The following is an 18,537-nucleotide window of genomic DNA, read 5'->3' on the forward strand; positions in this document are numbered from 1 at the left end:
AGTGCGTGGATGTTAATCATAACACTGTTTGACATAGAAAACATAAATGGAAACAATAGGAACTGATCTACAAATTGCAGTATATTCATGAGATTGTAACCATCATAGACCAATTGGTCCTGGCCCTATTACATCAATAACAAAATATCAAAGTTATCTTGCAGCGGCAATGAGCAAAAACTACAAGTCATGTAGCTGGAGCATGTGCAGAAGATGGAAACTTTGTCCTCAGATGACCTCAAGCTACTTAGGAATGAAAAGTTCCTTAACTACAGAACTCAACGTGATGAGAAAGCAGCGTGGGGAACCTAGTAAGACGTGAGGGGTCCCTTGATTTGTATGTAGCACACCAGATTTATAAGACCCTTACACTCCCACCATCCAATCAGATTGCTGGACTTTGCATAACTACTTCCAAGCTAGTGTTTTGCATAACCACTCCCACTCCAAACTCCTTAAAAGTCTGTTCCCGCTTCAGCTGGGGGAGACAGATCTGAGCTTTGCCTCCGTTCTCCTTGCTGGTCGGTCATTCAATAAAGCTCTTTCTTTTCTCAAAAGCCAGTGCCATAGCATTGGCTTCTACACACCTCAGGCAGTGGGCCCTTGCTCCATAACAAAATGAACTACTATGTATCTGTTAAAAAGAATGAGGTAGATATTCAGGAGCTGATCTGGACAGAAGTCCACACTTGGTTGCAAAGTGAAAAAAGCAAGTTACAGAACATGGGGTCCTATTTTTTTTCTTCTCACTGCCCACTAAGGAGAATTCTTGGCTTCTCCTTCCCTTTTCTCCTTCTCATCCCCCCTGCTCCACCCACCACCTTACTGGGCATATTTAACAGATCAAGATTGGGACTGAGTCTCTCCTCAAGAAAGGCAAGAAGAAGAGAGAGGAAAAAGAAAGGAAGAAAAAGTGGAAGAGCCCATAGGAACAGTTTTGAGGGGAAAAACGTTGAGAGTGAGGGAAAAGTAGAGTCTTTGAGGGTGTGGGATAGCTGGGAAAACAGACTACAAAGAACGGGGGCTTCAAGGAATATGAAAGTATATAATGAATGGAACCTTGTTTACGTTTCCTGAGTGACTCTGGTAAATGTTAGGATTGCATATTTACTTTCAATTCTCTCTCTCTCTAATACCACGTTAAGACTGACTCAATGTGGGGTTTTGGAATACATCCAGACTGGTGCCTCACACACTGAAAATTTTACGAAAGAAACTTTTAGCTATGGTTATCTTTAGAGAGTGGGATGAGAGTTTGAAAGATGAGGAAAATTTTTACCTTTCTGTACTTTTGAAAATGTCCTTTCCTAGAAATATACACTATTCTTACAACAAAAATTAACAGAACGTGTGTGAATATACTGAAAGTCCCCCTAAAAGTCTTAAAAAGCCTCTACATCTCCACATCCTTCTCTGGTTCCTAAAGAAAATCAAGTTCTATTAGTATTTGACATAATTTAAAATAATTTTAAAACAAATTATGTTCAGTTTTGTTCTTGTATTTTTTCTTTTTCTTTTTTTTTCCCCCAAATTTATAGCATACATTGGTGATATTTTGGGCTGTGCAGACTTTCAGGAACCAGTGTGGGGACCTTACCATAATCTATAACACCTTCAACAGGAAAATGCATTCCAACTGGCAAGAAAAGTACCAACTGGGAAACCAACTTTGGAACCCAATTTATCTTATGGTTAAGATATGACTGAATTAAAGTTTTAAATAAAATTTATGAAATTCCTTTAAATTACTTTAACTCTGCTTAATGTTTATAATGCTAAGGGACAGATGACTATGCACATATCATCACAGATATAGACATACTCTCAGAAGAACTATTACAAGCTAATATTAAAGATTATATATTTTGTCATATGTGAATTAATTCTAACTTGCTTTATGAAACATAAACTTAATATTGTGTTGAATCATAAAAACAGCATCTATTGAGTATAAATAAATGACAGAGTAGCAAGAAGGGAGCTGACGGCAACGCAGTGATTTGGATAGAAATGGAATACGGACACTTTCTCCTCCAAGGTCAGCAGTTAAAATTTAGCCAAGGTCAGGAGTGACAAAATCATCACTAGAGACTTGACCTCAATCTAGTTGTTGCAAACAGTATATTAACATGATAAAACTGTTCCAGCAGATGGCAATCCAGTCACCTCTGGGTAACTCATGTCTAAGTGCCCATGCCTTTGGCCAAAGGAGAACAGAAAGCCCACCCAGATCATTTGCAGGGAGACCGTGTAAATGGCTGATGGCCCAGTGTGAATTCCCTCATGCACACCTGAAGGGCGAAAACCACTGCCCACTTCTGGATCCACACCTCGCATTCTAAGATTATCAAAGGGCTTGCAGGGCATCTGACCCATTTGTTCCTTATTTTCACTTTCGCCTGAGCTAAGGGGAAAAAAAGCAAAGTCTGACAGTATCCACCCCCTCGTTTCTCCGAACTTTGTTGGTCCTGGATTATTTATAGCCCTTTCCTCTACTACACCTTTGAAAGCAAACAGTTCAGATCTCCCTCATTTGAAGTGGATCAAGGCAGACTGGATTTCTTGAAATACAGAACACCACAGAGCAACTCCTTAACGAGCTCCAGGGAAGAGTAACCAAGGGAGGCTTGGAAATTTGTCACTCGCCATAGGAGGAGAGTCTACATTTACAGAGAGATCGTGACCTGCCAAACACCAGGAAAATGTAACCAAATGTATTCCAAACAATGTGGAGAATATGCTGGTGGACTTGGCCTCGCTTACAAGAAAGGCCTCTTTGTTTGATTCAAGTTTAAGTCAGTGAAACGGCCAGTTAATTAAGGGGTAAGAAAGTCAGTCCTTCAGAGAAGCCTTGGTAGGTGTGGGCCAAAGAGGACTGAAAACTACACGCAGAACGAGCACCCTCAACAGTGTGTGGCCTTTATGAAGTGGTGGACCCACATAAAGTTTCTGTGCTCAGAGTGGCCTGGAGGGCAGCCTGGCTGTGTAAAGGCAGGGAGGATGGGGCAGGAAGAGTCGGTGGCTGCCCAGCACCACGCAGCAGTGTGCGGCTAGCGGCTGCTGAGGGGCCCTAGAGGAGGGAGGATTTTCTCAGTCTGCATCTCCTGGCTGGCATCCATCCACGCACCGGGGAGCCTGCAGTTTCACTTCCTGAGACGGAGCCCTGAGTTCAGAGAGGTAATAATACCAACTGTCCCCGACCTGCTCTCATTGCAACACTGAGGCTCAGAGAACGAAGCCTTATCTCTTTGTGTTCAATTCATATTTCCTGAGAAGCCACAACATTCCTCACACTGAACAGACATTTCATGCTCATGGGAAAGTCTGCAGTCTCAGCCCTCAAGGCAATCTCTTATAATTTTGATTAAAGCTGAGTCACAGTCTGGATTCCAAAGCTGTTCAACCACAAGGCAGTGGAAGAAACCACCTACAGAAGTTCTGAAAACACCCTCAAGGTCACCCTGGTGCCATGGCTGCCCTATGGACTTCTGCCATCCACCTGGCTGGTACAGTCTTTGCCATCTTTAGGTTCCTCTCTGCCTGCACCACACTCCTGGCCCAGACCTGGCTTCCTGACCAAGTGTCTCATTTCCAGCTTCCTACCTTTGCCTGAACTGATAGCCTAGATCCTGGACTTGCTTCTGTTCTTATGTTGATCCTGGTAGCTTCCCCTCTCAGTTGTCTCCTGAGGCTCTTCCCCAAGTGGGGACAGGCAATATCCAGGCTCTGCCTCCCCCTCCTCCTTCACTTAGAACCACTCCCCTGCCTGTTGTCCCATGTTGTATAAGTCTAGACCTGGATTCTCCCTCTGCTCAGCCCCTTAGGGCTGACATCACGTTTGCATGGTCTGCAGAGCTGGAAAACTCAGTATCTGCCCAGAGTGGTGCCCCTCCTCTCTGAGACCTGCTCAACCCTCCCCAGGTCCCAGATGCTTTCGAGACATCTTCCCAGCAGTGAGTGACCTTGTTCTGTGCTGGAGCAGGCTATTCCAACCTCAGATGTTGGTACATATGTCTCTGTGTCCTTTCCTTTGGACTGATCTGTCTCAATTTGCAAACTTGTGTTCTTATCCCGCTGTAAACCAGGGTCCCACCCGCACCAGCACCAAACTTTCAGCACCAGACTTCAACACTGCTCTCTCTGCCAAAGCTCCTCTGAGTTATAAGAACATCCAGGGGCAAAACACTCACTGTTCTGGAGGAGCTAAGGCCAGTCAAGAAACAATTAATTACCAATAGTTCCTTCACCTGACTCAATGACATGTTTGAGCAGGCTTGTTTCCCTGCTCTCCTACTTGGGTCATAAGGTGGTTATGAGGTCAAATGACTCAAGTGAAGGCACCCTGGGAACGAGAAAGCCCTGACAAATGGAAGAAACCATTATTAGTTAGCCAGACTGAGTCCACACTGGCCATGCTCCCCTGGGTCAGCAGAGGCTAATGACACAGCCTCCTCAAGCCAGGTCTGAGCTATGTGCTCCCCTCTGGCTCCCCAGCAGTCTGTGCCTGCCTCTGCCACTGTAAGCAGCACACTATTGTAATCATCGGCTGCACACCAAGACAGCATCTCTCAATAGTCTCTGCACACCCACAGTGTCTGACACATGGGAAGAACTCTACAAATGAAGGAAGGCATAAGTGAATCAACAAAGGTGTGTATCAAATAGGTTTGGTTTTACACACTGACTGAGAAGCAGATGGGAATACTCAATAAAAAGCAGTGATCTGAATGACTTCACACTGTCGAGCCTGTACCCAAGGTAAAGACATTGTGGCCTTCACTCCAGCCCTCCCCTGGGACTCACCTGTATGGCTCCATGGTCCGGATACCATAGAACAACGCCTCCTCCAGCAGACCAAGGTTGATGCAGGCATCCATGGCACAGTCGAGCACCTTCAGCTGGTAGATGTTGATATCGGGAAGCCGTTCCGAGTTGCTGCTTATGATCGCCTGGCACATGGCCAGAACCTGTTCCCACTCTGTTATTAACCTTAGTTAAGGATTTGCTGTCTTCATCAAGAAAAAACAAAAGTAAAATGAGATTCTTGAAAAGCCTGAAGAGCTCCCAGGCACAAGAGGGAAGGAAGAGCCCATTATTTTGCACAGATGAGCTGCCTGAAAACACACTCAAGAAACAAAACATGTAAGTGGCCTCTCAGAGAAGTAAATTCTGTTGACATCAACAAACCATCTTCTACCCAAGCCTGTGCTTTGGGGGATTAAGATTTCCAAAGAGCCATTCTTTCTTCGTACTCCTATGCAGATTCTCTTTAAACCAAGCCATGAAATGAACGCAGCTGTTTATTAAACTCAATGAAAGATTAAGTTAGTTCAGTTAAATTATTTACTCTGTTAGCTTCTGTTTCAAAACTGATCTGAAATGAAAGAAGCTTTAGAGAGATTCTCTTAAAAAGGAGGAGCTCATTTTTGCTTCTGTGTCATTTGAATCTTGGGTATATGTGAAACCACATACACAACCCACAGGCAAACAGCAGCAGAAGTAATTTGAAGAAATTCATTTCCGGTGGATTTCATATTTAAGTTCTTTGATTATAAAGCAAAAGTGACCAAAGCCTACACTTACTCAAATAAAGGTATTCTTATTTTAAACCCCCCAAATAAAAGATAATATTAAGAACACAGCTTATGCCCATAAATTGCGGGCAAGGGGAAAGGATGCTTTCAGAAGGATGGGGAGAAGACCCAATATCTGCTCTGTGCAACTTGGCTTTCTGATTAACCCTGAGTCCATAACTTACTCCCATGGAGCCTCGGTGTGACCTCACATTTTAACACTGCTATTCCCCATCCTCTTACAGAGGCAGTCAGAGGATTGAGGACTTGGTGTATGGAGCACACTTTGAGTGCCTCCGAGGTGAACCACCTTGGAAGCACAGCTGGAGTTGAGAGGGCAGTCGCTCTCACAGTCTCTCTCCTGTGCTGCTGTGTGAGGCCTGGTAGGAGGCCAAGGAGGATGCTGGGCTGGGACTGGCTCTTCTCCGCCCTCCTTCCCCCCAGGCTATGCAGCTCCAAATTCATCTGCTTTCATATGTTGGAATTCCACTACTGCGAAAGGTTTGAGATTTCAGGTGCAGCAGAAATGGCATAGCCTTTGACCGTTGATAAAGCTGGATTAAAATCTAAGCTAGCTCTGTCATTTGTCAGATTTGAGGTTCTAAGGAAGTCATCTAAGTGCTTTGAGGTAGGTTAGAAATAAAAATGCCTAATGTCACTGTAAGAATTAAATAAGATACTGTATATATATACTATATAAAATTTAAAAAATTCTTTATATGTTCTATCGTGAGCCAGGCGGAGTTCTGAGTACCAGGGACGCGGTGGGAAAACATTTAGTGGCATGCTCAAAACACACACTACACAAATATTAGTGCCTTCCACCTTCCTTTACTGTGTCATGACTCTGAGTGTGAGTGACTAAGCTTAAAGAAAATGGTTCAGTGGACCGAGTTTGATCGAATTTCCCCCCATCCACCCAGACCCCCACCCCCACTCCCACACAATCCAGTCTCTTCACAATCCAGTGCTCTCTGCTTCCCCCACCCCCACCCAATTCAAAGCCCTCTTCATCGGGTTCTAACATAGCATGACCCACCCTGAGCAGACAGCCCACTGTGTGCTACAAGGCTCCTTTATCCCTCCCTCCAGCAAAATCTACCTCTTCTAGCATCCATACTCTCAGGGCACTGCTTTCCAAAACACTGGCAAACACTTTTTTTGTGTGTGTGAGGAAGATCAGCCCTGAACTAACACCTGTGCTAATCCTCCTCTTTTTTTTTTGCTGAGGAAGACCTGCTCTGAGCTAACATCTATTGCCAATCCTCCTCCTTTTTTGTCCCCAAAGCCCCAGTAGATAGTTGTATGTCATAGTTGCACATCCTTCTAGTTGCTGTATGTGGGACACGGCCTCAGCATGGCCGGAGAAGCAGTGCGTCAGTGCACGCCTGGAATTCGAACCCGGGCGGCCAGTAGCGGAGTGCGCACACTTAAAAACTAAGCCACCGGACCGGCCCTGGCAAACACTTTTAATAAACCAGTCAAGCCACTTGTGTAGGTGGAGACTAAAATCTTTATTAATCCTCATACGAAATATACTTTTCTTTCAGCGGGGGCCTCCTGGAGGCATAATATCTTACCCCAAAGGCATGATTTTCTTGGTTAGAATTTTAAGCACCACAATACACCGCTGAGGGTCTTTATATTGCACTTCCTGTATATTACACTCTAATTTTAGGATGAGTCCTGTCTCTGGTCTTGAAAGAGATACATTTATTGAGGAAAAGTGAGTTGGGGACTCTCTTTTGTGTTCATTTGACACATATGTTTAAATGTGCCCCCAGAGGTGGGCGAAACAGTGTCTTAGACAATGCACTGATTTTGTAACAGAGTGCCGGGCTGACCTCTGTGGCTTTTCATTCCAGGATTTGATATATGACGAACTATCAGGAGGAATGACTATCTCTTACACAATGCCAGACATTTCTGTGGCAAGACTTTGCATCTTATTTTAACATCATGTTGGTTGAGCTTCATTATTATTCGCTTATTCATTTATATATGCTCCAACTCCTTTTAAAGAGGTTTGAGGTGACAAGCCTTAGAAGGAAAAACCAGATGTGATGTTCTGCAGCCACTGACAGGAATCCATCTACTTTATCCCCCAGCAAGCTGGAAGGGACCGCGTGCCAATTTCCCTTCACAACACTGGCAACCGTGTCCTGGCAAACAAGGCAAACCTTTCCTGTAAAACACTCCAGTGAGCAAAAAAAAAGGAATAATTTTAACTAAGAGGCTTTTCCCCCAAGCTAATGCTTGCATGTGTTTGCTCAAAAATTTAGTCACTGGCATTTGCTTGGTGTTGACTGCAAGTCACTCTGTTCCAGTGAGGAGTTGAGCTCTGGACTTAAGCAGGGCTGGACGGCCCACCCAAAGGGGATAGACTATTAATGGACAGAACAGATACTCTCTTTTCTGAACACTTTCCAATGGCCATAAGAAGATTAGGGGGAAAGAGAGAAAGGAACAAAGTGAATCCACTTGAAAATTAATCAACTCCTGAGACTCAAAGACCACAGGGCTCTTACCCACCTAATCAAATTACTCGACTGCTTAAAATCCTCCCTGGCCTTTTCTTCCCATAACGTCTCATCTCCTGTGCACGGCTTGCCGTGCTCCCTTCCTCTCACACTCAACACCTGGTAATGTTATTTCACATGCTCGCATCTGCACATGTTACTCTCTCTGATGGACTCCCTTCTCCAGGGTGTTGGCCTGGTGAACTCCTACTAATCCTCGCAGACACAGCTCTGCTGTCGCCTCCTCTTGGAAACCTTCTTTAACCTACCAGAGTTGACTACTGTGCCTTTGATGCCCCTACAAATATATATTTCACCAAAATATGTATTAATTTACATATTTACCACCCCACTACGTGTGAGAGTTGGGAGTGCAGTGCAGTGTTGTATCTTCTTCACCATGCCTGGAAAATAAGGTGGATTATAACTAGCAAGGTACCTGGCAGAGAGTCAGTTTTCAGTAAAGCCTTGTCCAATCGAGAATGAACCGTAGCTGGGTCATCCATGGGCCCTAATTCTGCTGCATGGGACCACAGAGAATAAGTCTACTTCTCCGCAGTGTAACGGCTCTTTGAGCCCAAGAACAGCCCTCTTGCTCCCAGATCTGTTTTCCCAATATCTCTCATCTCGTCTACAGATGGAGTTTCAAATTCCATTTTGATCCTGGTTCCACCCCTCAAAACTTATTTCAATTTTTCTGTATCCCTCTTAATATGTCCTACCCCAAACTAAATAGAAAATTCCAGATATGATCAGACTACTGCTATCATATTTCTCAGTTTCAGATCTCTATTTCTATTAATGTAGCCTAAGATCACACTAGTCTTTTGGAGGGTTATATCATACTCATAAACTTTATTAAATTTTTCTGTTTACTAAAACCCTAAAATTCTTTCACATGTTCTGCTGCTAATCTTTATATTTATACACTAGAACTTTTTAACCCAAATAGAAGATGTTATATACACTCTTGTTGAATTTCATCTTTTTAGACTCAGGCATCATTCAAACCTTCAAGGATCTCGTGAGCTCCTGAGTCTATCATCCCACCTCTGCCACCCTCCCCATCTACACACCTTTGGGGATTTGACGAGCCTGTGCTCTCTATCTTCATTCAAGGTACAGAATCCAAGGTGGAAGAGGACTGAGATGGGAACAGAGCGACACTGACTTGGAGCAGTGATTCAATTAGCATCGTTTTTTTAGTACAGCTATTCAACCATTTAGTAAGATGGCTGGTCATGCTAGCATCTAGTGTAAATTTCTTGACTACTTTTTATCAACTCTCTTTCTGAAATCTATAAACTTGACCAAAGGAAGGCATGACTCTACAGACTCACTTGCTCTTAGTGAACCTGCAGCATCCTGGTGATCACAGCTTCCTTTTCCATTCCTTTAGTAACCAATTCTAGTTTCTTTACCAAAACTACTGAAAAAAAAAACCTCAGTGAGCTATAGGTCTCAGAAATTACTTATTTCACCTTTAAAAATGGGAACATTTCGGGGGCCAGTCCTGTGGCCTAGTGGTTAAGTTCAGTGCACTCCACTTCAGCAGCCCAGGTTTGGTTCCCAGATGTGGACCCACACCACTCGTTGGCAGCCATGTTGTGGCAGTGACCCACATACAAAATAGAGGAAGACTGGCACAGATGTTAGCTCAGGGCCAATCTTCCTCAGAAAAACAAAAGGAGCATTTGTCTAACCACCTCTCCTGTTCTTTACAAGTCTTTAAAGAATACTGTCTGTAGATTAGAACCCTCATTTGCATATTTTCTTAGTGCCTGGGATATCACTGACCCAAGGCATCTGAATGACCTTTCACAATCTTTTTCATCTACCTTGGTCGTCTTCTTCGTACCTTGTGGTTTCCCTTTGTCACATTTTGCTCAGTTCCTCTACTAAAAGTGACCTCCCTCTCAGCCCCTGCCTGTGCAAATCCTGTCCCTGATTTGGGCTACCTCTCACACTGTGTAACATCAGTGGAGCCTTCCCAGATGACCTCCATCATAAGAGATCTCTCCCTACTCTGAACTTTGACCCATTCACGGTCCTTACTATTTATGCCAAGAAAGTTTATCGTGTAGCAACTCCCATTGTCACTGTAGTCGTGGCTGATTTAATATGAAGCTTCTATATCTGAGGGTCAATGACATTAAATTATAAGGATTTTAAGCTATTTTTCCTAGAGATGTAGGTTATGGGAGGAAGGGAATCCAGAAATTTGTTATCTTTTACATATAAAGAGACTACTACTTACTGTTCTATAATTACTGGGCCATGAATTTTGATTATTATCTAAGGGTGGCAAGGTATTCATGCTGATCTCACCCCAATCATCCCTAGCCATTACCCAAATTGTTGGCTGGGGTCAGGGATGCAGCCTGTGACCATGGAAGAGAATGAAGCTCACTGGCAAGGTCAAACCCTGGACTTGGCTTTATTAACACCAGGCTACAAGCAATAAGGAAGCAATTCCAACAGTCCAACTCAATCCACAGGTAAAAAGGATACTCCAATGTGCCTTCAGTTCTTCAATTTTTTTCAAGGATTCTTGAACTTCCTTCCATACATGTTCATCACCAGTTAGCATATCAGCATCCTGCTCGGGCCAAATTAAAAGAACAGAAAAGAAGACAAATTACTTAATTAAAAAACGGGCAAAGGATCTGAATAAACATTTCTCCAAAGAAGATATACAAATGGCCAATAAGCACATGAAAAGATTCTCAACATCATTAGCCACCAGGGAAATACAAATCAAAACCACAATGAGATATCATTTGACACCCACTAGGATGGCTATAATCAAAAAGACAGATAATAACAAGTGTTGGTGAGGATGTGGGGAAAGTGGAACTCTCATACACTACTGGTAGGAATGTAAAATGGTGCAGCCACTTTGGAAAACAGTCTGACAGGTCCTCAAAAGGTTAAACAGAGAATTACCATAGCATTTAACAATTCCATTCTTTAAATATATACCCAAGAGAAATGAAAATATATGTTAACACAAAGTTGTGCATGAACGTTCACAGCAGCACTATTCATAACAGTAAAAAAGTGGAAACACCACAAATGTCCATCAACCAATGAATGGATAAATAAAAAGCGGCATATATTAGTTGTCAATAAAAAGAAATGAAGTACTAATATATGCTACAATATGGATGAACCTTGAAAAACCCTGCTAAGTGAAAGAAGCCAGTCACAAAGGGCCACATATTATATGATTCCACCAATACGAAATGTTCAGAATGGGCAAATCCATACTAGAGACAGAAAGTAGATTAGCAATTGGCTGAGGCTGGTTGGGGGGGGAGGGCGGTAAATTGTGTGGGGGGGAGGGTAACTGCTAATGAATATGGGGTGTCTTTTTGGGGTGATGAAAATGTTCTAAAATTGACTGTGGTGATGTTTCCACAACTTTGTGAATACACTAAAAACTGCTGAATTGTACACTTTGATTAAATTGTATGGTATGTGAATTATATTGCAATAAAGCTGCAATACACTGTAATAAAGATATATCTGTATCTACATCTAAAAGACAGGCAGGGGAAGAGAGGCAAGAGAAAGAATCATTTGTTAGGAGCCCTACAGATAACACTTTAATCAATACGGAGTTATCAATCAAAATAAGGTTAGGAAGAAGGAAGATGAGTACAACTACACCCATGTGAACGAATTGTGACTTCTGCAAAAATTAAAAATAAATCAATAAATGAAAACTCCCAACAATTTAAAAAGAAATTCAAAACAAAATAAAAGTATGAGTTACCATTTATTAAATGTCTGTCATCCTGTCTAGTAAGCAGGTCCTCTATTTTTCCTGTATGTCCACATTTCAAGAGTCAATAGCCACATGTGGCTGTGGCTACCATGTTGGATAGCATTAGATATAGAACAGTTTTGTCATCATTGAAAGTTCTGTTGACAGTGCTGCTTTAAAGAGGCTAATCAGAGGGTAAGAAACTCACATCAGACACTATTCAAAATCAGGTGTTCAATACCCATTAGATTCTCAACGGGTGTCAGACAGAAGAACCATCCTAGGAAGTTATGTCAAATCACGGCCAGTGTGGGGTGATGGTAAAGGTGAAGGAGGGAAGACTTTTTCAAACTATATACATCTCCCTGGAGATTCTTACATGCCTACTAGGAGAGGTTTACAGAATGACCCCCGTGAGAACCACTGCAAGAGTAAGCCTACCTTACTGGTGGGAAGATACTTATCACTCAGGTGTGCCAGGATAGAAAAAAATATGAAGGCCACAGAGAACCACAGAAGAGCGATCCTAAGAACAGGTGAGGCAGTGGGTGTGTGTGTGCTTGTGTGAGTGTGTCTGTGTAACAGGGCTTTTTGGGTCTCTATGTAAATGTGTTGTGCATATGTGTAACATAATAGGGTGGTTTTTAAAAAGACACCGTAAGTGCACCCTACCTCTTTTAGGAAATTCTAAATAAGTACCTAGCTTTCTGTACACAGAAAAGAGAAAGAAAACTCAATTGCTTTTAAAACAGTAAACATCAATCTCCCTCCAAATACCTGCTCTAAGTCCATATTCATCTCCTAACGCCTCAGTTCCATCACTTTACTCCAAAGCCTCTAGCAACTTCCTGGCGCCTCCCAGATAAAGCCCACATGTTAAATCTTGATAATCACAGCCATTCATGATTAAATTTTCCTGTTTTATATCTCACTACTGGCAGCTCAAGCCTTTAAGTCTAAGCAAAATGTCTCTCCTGTTAGACTCCATGGTGGGCAGAATAACAGACCCCCAAAGATGTCCGTGTCCTGATCCTCAGAACCTCTGAATATGTTAGGTTACACGGCAAAGGGGAATTAAGTTGCAAGTGGGATTAAGGTTGCTAATCAGCTGACCTTAAAATAAAGAGATTGTCCTGGGCTCCCCAGGTGGGCCCGGTGGAATCACAAGGGTCCTTAAAAGTGGAAGAAGGAGGCAGAAGAGGAGGTCAAGAGTGATGTGATGGAAGAAGGACTTACCCTGCCATTGTTGGCTTTGAAGGTGGAGGAAGAGACCCACAGACCAAGGAATGTAGGTAGCCTCCAGAAGCTAGAAAAGGCAAGGAAACGGATTCTTCCCCGGAGCCTCCAGAAAGGAACGCAGCCCTGCCAAGACCTTGACCTTAGCCCAGTGAGACCTGTGTCAGACTTCTGACCTACTGTAAGACAATTAATTCGTGTGGTTTTAAGCCACTAAGTTTGTGATAATTTGTTACAGCAGCCATAGGAAACTAATACAGTCCCTAACATACCTTCTGTTCTTTCAGCCATTGGAACTTGGCACATGTCCCTCCCTGGACCTGAAATTAATTTGATCATCTCATCTAGTCAATTAACACTTACTGAGTGCCTACTAGGCACTGTTCTAGGCACTGAGGATAGAGCAGTAAAGAAATCTGACAATCATAGTGTTTACACTGTAGAGGTAGGGGGAGCATGGGATGACAGAAAACACACATACATACACATGTAAAATATATTATTTGTCAGAGTAAATAACAAACAGAAAAGAGGGATGGGGAGTCCTGGACCCAGGGAGTTCCATTTTAAACCGGGTGACCAGGGAAGGCCTCATGGAGAAGACGACATATGACAAAAGACCTGAGGGGGCTGAAGGAGCGGGGGATCAGAGTTCTAGGGAGAGGGGACGGCAAGTGCCACAGCGCTCAGGCAGGACACGCCTGGGTGTTCCAGGAACAGCAAGGAGGCCAGTGTGGATGGAGGGTGTGGGCTGTAGTTTGTGTGTGTGTCATATCTTCCCCATGTTAGAGCTAACTATAGGTCTTATTCTTCTTTGATCCTGCCTCCCCTAAATACTCAGCACAGAGCCTTATACATAACAAATACTCAGTTAAACGTCTGCAGAATGGATCTAGAAGAAGAAAACTAACATTTATTTGGAAATGATCTGTATGTGTCTTGTACATATTTCAATTATTCCTCACAACATCCTTGCAGGGCATCAATACCTACAATTTCTAAACGAGGCACAAGATAGTCCTAAAGCTTGAGTAATGGCTACAAATGTCCTTCTGCCTCTACTGCCAAAGGTAAGATTCAAATCCAAGTCTGTCTGGCTCCAGAGCCCATGCTCTTCCCACTCTCTTCAAGTTTAATTTGTATTTGTTTTTCTCCTAGGCTTGCTTAAAAGGAGAAACGCATGTCTGTGTGACAGTAAGTTCAAAATATCTTCAACCCGTGGTTCTACGCCCATCCTAGTACTAGCACTTGGAAAAGGGCAGTAAAATCCTCCAACAAGGAACCCACAGCGGATCTTGTATTCATCCAACAAGCAGGGTGAGACCATGGCCCAAGGCAGCACAATTTCATATGGGAATTTTATTCACAACTAAATCACAATTATATTCACAACTAAATTCCCCTCACAATCTGATTAGCTGTTCTTTGAGTTGAGCCTTTATTTACTTAGAAGAGCAGGCAAGCTTTGAAATTGCTTCCAAACATTCAGCAACAATAGCTCTAGAGAGCACTTTATATGGGAGCTGGACAAAGCTACGTCCACTGACAGCTAGCTATCAACTCCCTGGAGTGCTCCACTAGGTGAAAGTCTCTACACTCTCAGGTTCCCAATTCACCTCACTCTTGTCTCTTGATCCTCCCTGTTCCATTCTATGACTTCTCTTCTAACTATTCCTGCAATGGGGGCTGTCTCCCCTCTACCCACCCCAGGTAGGAGGAGAACATTCAGATGTGTGTGTGCATGTGTATGTATGTGTATACACACACACACATACATATATATTCCTATATATAAGGGACATATGTACATAAACAGAGAAACTACTTAGGGAAGCACAATTTAAATCTTTTACTTTTTCAGTTTGCAAATTTAAGAATAAATTAGTATGTTCTATTTCACAGTCCCTGAGGTATGAAATTAGTAAATTTATGTGCTTATTTCATTATTTCTTATCCAAACATATCAAAGATACTTGCTATCATTCAAGACAAAGTTATTGAGGGGAAAAAGTTCCTTTTTGAATTTCAGCTTTACTATGTAAAAGGAGCTTGAATGGGTGAGTCTTGAAATTTGTTTTCAGTGGGTAGAAAACATTCATTTTATACGTTTATATTTTCATAAAATCAAACGTACCATTGCCGAGTTTTCTACAAATGATAAAAATCATTCAGATGATAAGCAGAAGGATTCCTGAGAAAGTTCACCCTGCTGGAAGTGATGAAGAGAATGAAGAACAAGCTGGTTCCAACAGCACTGGCACCTCGGCCCTGCCTGGCTGCAGGCCCTGGGCAAGCCTGCCTTTCCCGGCCCTCAGCTTCTTCCCTGTAAAGGAGAAGCTTGTCTGGATGGCCACCAACATTCTCCCCAGTTGACCACTCCAGAGGCTGAAGGAGTGCAGGGCCAGCTGAGCTCTAACTCTGGTGACCACTCTCTTGCACAGCTCCAGAAAAGTCCTTAAAAAGCTCGTCTTCATTTTAAACAGTAAAATATGGAAACAGTTCATTTAAGGCAGAACTGTGACAGTTGTGCTAGGATTTTGGTAAGAATGAGTCTCCTGAATGTCTACCTTCTTTCTCTGACACTCAAGCTCCTCTACCCACCACCCCTACCCCACACGAGTGGCCAGGTGCAAACTCCCCATAATTCAACAGCCAATTCTCTCAATACTTGGTTCCTTCTCATCCACTCCCATTCTTACCTCTCACAGCCCCACCTGAATCTGACCCATCCCTAGCTCCATCTTACTGCCACTACACCTACTCTTCCAACTAGAATCCTTCCCTTTGGATTCTGCCAGGACTTGGATTGCAGCTTCCTGCTCTCTCCGTGGGTCACCACTTTCATTCATTTCTTTGGCTTTCTTCCCACTTGTCCCTGTAGGACCCAGCCGCAAATGTACTCTATCCGGAAATCTCTAGTTCTTCCCTCTGAGTTAGCCCAGCCCTCCTGAGCCACCACACCACTCTGCATACTTCTCTTTCGGCACCGAGCTGTCATTAGTGATCTACTTTACTGTCTCCGTAACATGCCTCAGAACTCCTTGAGGGACCACGACCTAATCATATCCCTAGTCCCAGTGCTGGCATGGTAAGTTATGCAGCAAATGTTTGGTAACAGAGTAAATGAATGAAGAGAGAGGAGTCATTTTCTATAATCCATCGGTAATAGTATTACATGAATGAAATACCTTAATTCCATAAGAAGGAAAATCTCAACCAAAGAAACAGAAAGTCGTTCTTTTCACACCATACTTCTATCCTGACTCGTTTCTAATATTACTACATCATGATTATGTTGGAAAAGGATATGTTCCCACTGTAGCTGTCAGTATTTGCCAAATGCCCAAATATTGGTCTAGAACCTAAATGTGACCTCTCTCCCCAGCATTAGCTCAGGATCTGTGCTTTCTGACAACACCATCAAGGCTATTTGGGAGTGGGCTCTGCTGACTCTCCTGGCTTCTACCTCCAACTCCATCCTGAGCCTCCTGTTGCTCACTTGGCCCAGAGGGCCCTGCCCCCATCTATCCCTGGATGGATCAGTGAGGCCATCTAAGTTCCCTCATACACAGCTGACAAACCAATACCCCTAGCATCACTCCCTTAACCGTAAAAAATAGGTACCAGATGATATGAGATAATCTCACCACTACATAAAAGGGTGCCACTCAACACAATTACATTCAACTGGCCAAATGTTTCCTTTGGGTTTCAGAGCAGGAAGCATACCTGCCAGGTGCCACTGGTTACTGTGAATTAGAGATCCGAGTTTCTTCAACAGAGTAAGGTTGGAATCCAGCAAGACTGGCTGAACATATGCTTGGGAAAGTGACCACTGGCTCTATCAGGCTCAAACATCAGATGCAGCCATCCAGATCCACGGTGCATCTGGAACACTTAAACAGATGTGTTCACTTGGCTCACAAGTGTTTGATGTTGAAACTCTTGCACTGGGCTAATTTCAGATGGTTCACATTAAAAGGAAAAGGAGAAAGGCAATCTGCTCTCCAGTACTTCCTGTTATCTAATCCTCACGCAAACTCGAATTAGATTGGATTGGAGAGAGATGAGGATAGAATGGGAAATAAAATTACTGAACACTCATAAAATTCTCCAGGAATTCAATAATTCTAGTGTTCTAAAAGAAGAAGTTTTTTGCGTTTTGTTTTACTTTTAAAGCAGAATGAGGTTCAAACATGGTGTCTGCACTTAGGAGAGAGACTGGGAAGTCCTGAAATTCAAAATCAGGAGGGAAACAAAGTTTAATTTGCAGTGCGTTTGACCAAGGTACTCTGGTTCATGGATAATATACTGGGACTAATAGATTAATATACAACATCACTCCAAAACCTTATGATTCACAGGAAACATTTCTGCTGGAACCAATTTCCATGTCCTTTGGCAAAAAAAACAACTGAAAGCAGCTCAGATTTAACTTGAGAGGAAAAGTGGCTCTTTCATAAAGTGGAAAAATAGTGGTTAAAACTAGAGCATTCACTAGTTTTATGACACCATATCAACCACAAACCAGTCAACGGGCATTATGGACTGGGGGAGGAAGGAAAAGGGAGGAATGTCCTCAACTTGAAGCACGTTCAACTTGTAGAATGTTCTAATTAGCAATTAACAAGCAACTGCATACAATAATTAGAACAGCGAAAGGAACACTGGATTTAGAGTCATAAAATGTGAATTTGAATCTCTGCTCCATAGCTGTGTGACCCTGGCAAAGTATTTAACCTCCCTGAAGCTAAGTTTCTTTGGTGGTAATAACTGTCTGAGAAGACGCACCTTCTAATCCTTTCCTTCGCACCCTCTAGAAGCACTAATGTCACGAAAGGCACAGTGGCCTGAGTTTTCAATTCCCATCCTAGAGGGCAGGGTGCCACCAGAGGCCTGAAAGAATCTGCTTTGTTTGGTGGGAGGGAGAAAAACAGTCTTATCCCAGTGGAAGAGAAAGCAAGTTACAATGTAATCAAGAACCAACAAAGCCACGCCCCCACATCTCTGCGTATCCCATCCCCTCTGCCTGGAAGGCTCTTCCTCAGTTTAGTCACCCAGACAAACTCCTCTCCACCCACCAAGAACCAGATCAAATGGCCTCCGATTTCCACAGTCACAATCCTTTGTACGCTTCCCACCAGGTTCCATGATAGCTGTAGCAATGGGCAGAACTGTGGTGCAGATGAAAAGGACATCATCCAGGTGCTCTTACCAGGCCACAGATGGAAAAAATAACCTTTGCAAGGTAAGTTTATTTAATCTGCTTCATAAAACGGTGAGATCTCAGTGCAGAGCCTACAGGTGATGTGCACAAGAATGACGCAGCAGGTCTCTAAACTCCGTGTCCTCTCAAGAGCCTGAAACTCCAGCCTTTTCCCCCTCAACCACCCTCCTGACCTGGCTGGCCCCAGAATAGATGTCCTCTTCTCAGGCTGGC

General features: G+C 43.2%; 1 protein-coding gene across 4 annotated transcripts in view; it reads right to left on the reverse strand.

Annotated features, from left to right (window-relative positions):
* Nucleotides 1–18,537, reverse strand: part of SMYD3 (SET and MYND domain containing 3) — a 670,522-nt gene that overhangs the window by 91,937 nt on the left and 560,048 nt on the right. For all 4 annotated transcript variants that reach the window (XM_058533571.1, XM_058533572.1, XM_058533574.1 and 1 more), the window contains 2 exons: nucleotides 10,604–10,691; nucleotides 4,804–4,978 (listed from right to left, as the gene is read on the reverse strand). In XM_058533571.1, the coding sequence (XP_058389554.1) occupies nucleotides 4,804–4,978; nucleotides 10,604–10,691 (263 nt within the window). The remainder of the gene's footprint in view (nucleotides 1–4,803; nucleotides 4,979–10,603; nucleotides 10,692–18,537) is intronic.

Source organism: Diceros bicornis, chromosome 38, assembly GCF_020826845.1.
Source record: "Diceros bicornis minor isolate mBicDic1 chromosome 38, mDicBic1.mat.cur, whole genome shotgun sequence".
Taxonomy (NCBI): Eukaryota; Metazoa; Chordata; class Mammalia; order Perissodactyla; family Rhinocerotidae; genus Diceros; species Diceros bicornis.